We start from the raw sequence: 2,500 nt of genomic DNA on the forward strand, positions 1-2,500 counted from the left end.
ATAGGTAGAGACAGCCTATCAGAGGAAAGCTGGAAAGAAAAGGGCACACACACACACACACACACACACACACACACGCACTCACACTCACACGTCCCCCCACCCCCAACACCACCACCAAACACACACACACACGCACACACCACCTCACCTTCCTCATCCTCCTCATCCGACTCGCTCTCCTGGTCCTGAGTGATGAGGTAGCTGGTGAGGAACTGGGCGAAGGGGCCGTCATGACTCAGCAGCTGCTGGTACGTGCCTCTCTCCGTCACCCGCCCCTCGCTCAGCACCACGATGCAGTCCACCCGGGGTAGCCACTGCAGCCCGTGGGTCACCAGGATCCGAGTCTGGGGGGCAAGCCACACCATCTTCCAACAGGCCTCTTTGTTGTTGGTTTGTTTTTTCGCTTCTTTTTCTTTCTTATCCCTTGACTGCTTATAGCGAGTATGCCATCAGTTCACAGAGTGATAATAGTCAGTCGTGTCCGACTATGACCATCAGAACAACAGAGGATGCAAATGCTGTCCCAACTATTGGGGCTGGAATTAGAATATCGTGGAGAGTGTCTTGCTCAAGTTACACCCCCAACCCCCACTCTCTCGGCCATGAGGGTTTTTAGGACAGTCGGCATTATGGTTATGATAGTAAGCTGGTTAAGAGGTAAAAGGTCAAGGTCATTATTTGGTAAAGTAGAAAAACCTTGATAGAGATCATAATTTAATCAATGTTGGTATTGTGGTTTGTCATCGGTAAAACATGATCCCAGATAAATTGGAAAACAAAAATTAAAGGTCAAGGTCACAAGTTGGCTTAAGACATTCAGTGACAGGAAGATTTTATATATGCAATAGAGAAGGGCGTGTGCAGCAGAATCTTAATCAAAGTTGGTCATGAGAATAAAACACGTTTAAAATCTCATGTAGTAAAAAACACACACACTTGCAGGCAAGCACGTACTCACGGACTCACACGTACAAAAACCATAGAAACAGAAACACAGAAGATACCTTTCCTCTCAACAATCCACTGTTGCCGATGACCTTGTCAAACATGTGTCTGCCCACGTGACTATCCACGGCGGAGAGCGGGTCATCCAGGAGAATGACGTCAGGATCGCTGTACACTGCACGTGCCACGGACACGCGTTGTTTTTGACCCCCACTCAGATTGATGCCCTGGTACAGAATTTGGTCCTTCGACTTTTGAGTAAACAGCAACAAACTTTATCTCTGATAAGAAAGAAAAAAAAAGCAAGCTTTATCTTTTGATAAGAAACGAAAAAAACAAGCAAATAAACAATAAATAGAAATATCCTGCAAAAACTATAAGCAATACAATACAGTAGAATACATCTTTATTAATCTTCACTGGATTCGTTGTTGGATTCATTCATCGCTTCTGACGAGTAGCAACGACGCCGTCCATCGCTAAAGTATCCATTGGCATTACACGCAAATCCATCCATTAATTTAATGATGTATCCATTTATTTGTTCATGCACCTTTTTTTCTCAAAGCCTGATTTAGCGCGCTGGGTTACACTGCTGGTCAGGCATCTGCTTAGCAGATGTGGTGTAGCATATATGGATTTGACCGAACGCAGTGACGCCTCCTTGAGTAACTGAACTGAACTGAACTGAGCAAGGTAAAAAAAAAATCGTGTATACGGATTTATCGATACAACCTGGAGTGAGCAAGTCATGTTGTTGTTGTTGTTTTTAATCGAACAACCCAAACTATGGACAACCTGTTTCCTTTCATCAGGGTCCAGTTTCAGTGAGAACAGGGTCGACATGTGAAAACGTTTTCTGCATGTTGAGGTGGTAAATAATATTCCATCTGAAGCACCAGCCATTCTGCTACTGATTTTTGTCTTCTGACCTCGAAAACGTCGTATGTCCTAAAGCGATCATCTCTTTCCCAGACTATCACCTCTGTATTCCCTCGGTTCGGAGGCAGGTTCTTCTTTTTCTTCTTCTTTTTTTCTTCTAAATCACTACTCACCTTATTGTGCAAATAGTTCTTGTAGTTCGACACTGCGTTCTGATTGCATAAAAAAACAGAGCCATTCCAATCAGGCACCAAAATATAAAAGAAAAGCAGAGAAGACACAGGCCAATGCCAAAGCTACAGATTAGAAAAAGCACACCAAAAAAAACAACAACATGCAAATTATTCATTTTCACACTCAGACATACAAGAGTTAAAGAAGCAGCCAATCTGTTTATAAGAAATGAACATATCGGCTTTTACCATGATTGTTACCCCACTGTCGCATCAGATATATCCACAAGAGCTAAACGTCCTGATCAACATCAACCTTATTACCACTCTCTCTCTCTCTTCCCGCGCCCGTCTCTTTTTTTCCCCTTGTTCAGTTTTACATGTTTTTTTTGTTTTTCAATAATAGCGTGATGTTTTTTGAAAAAAAAAAAAAAGAAAGAAAAATTCACAGTTCCCTCACCTTTTCTCCTATTTCTGTCATATCTCCCACTGGCAGC

The 2,500-nt window shown here is 42.8% G+C and overlaps 1 protein-coding gene across 1 annotated transcript in view; it reads right to left on the bottom strand.

Annotated features, from left to right (window-relative positions):
* The window catches only part of LOC143283463 (multidrug resistance-associated protein 1-like), a 50,217-nt gene that overhangs the window by 16,636 nt on the left and 31,081 nt on the right, over positions 1–2,500 (bottom strand). The window contains exons 17-19 of the mRNA XM_076589703.1: positions 2,464–2,500; positions 1,008–1,175; positions 152–347 (exon numbers count right to left, since the gene is read on the bottom strand). The exon at positions 2,464–2,500 is cut by the window's right edge and continues 140 nt beyond it. Coding sequence (XP_076445818.1) covers positions 152–347; positions 1,008–1,175; positions 2,464–2,500 — 401 coding nt within the window. The remainder of the gene's footprint in view (positions 1–151; positions 348–1,007; positions 1,176–2,463) is intronic.

The sequence above is a fragment of the Babylonia areolata genome, chromosome 6 (genome assembly GCF_041734735.1).
Source record: "Babylonia areolata isolate BAREFJ2019XMU chromosome 6, ASM4173473v1, whole genome shotgun sequence".
NCBI classification, from domain to species: domain Eukaryota; kingdom Metazoa; phylum Mollusca; class Gastropoda; order Neogastropoda; family Buccinidae; genus Babylonia; species Babylonia areolata.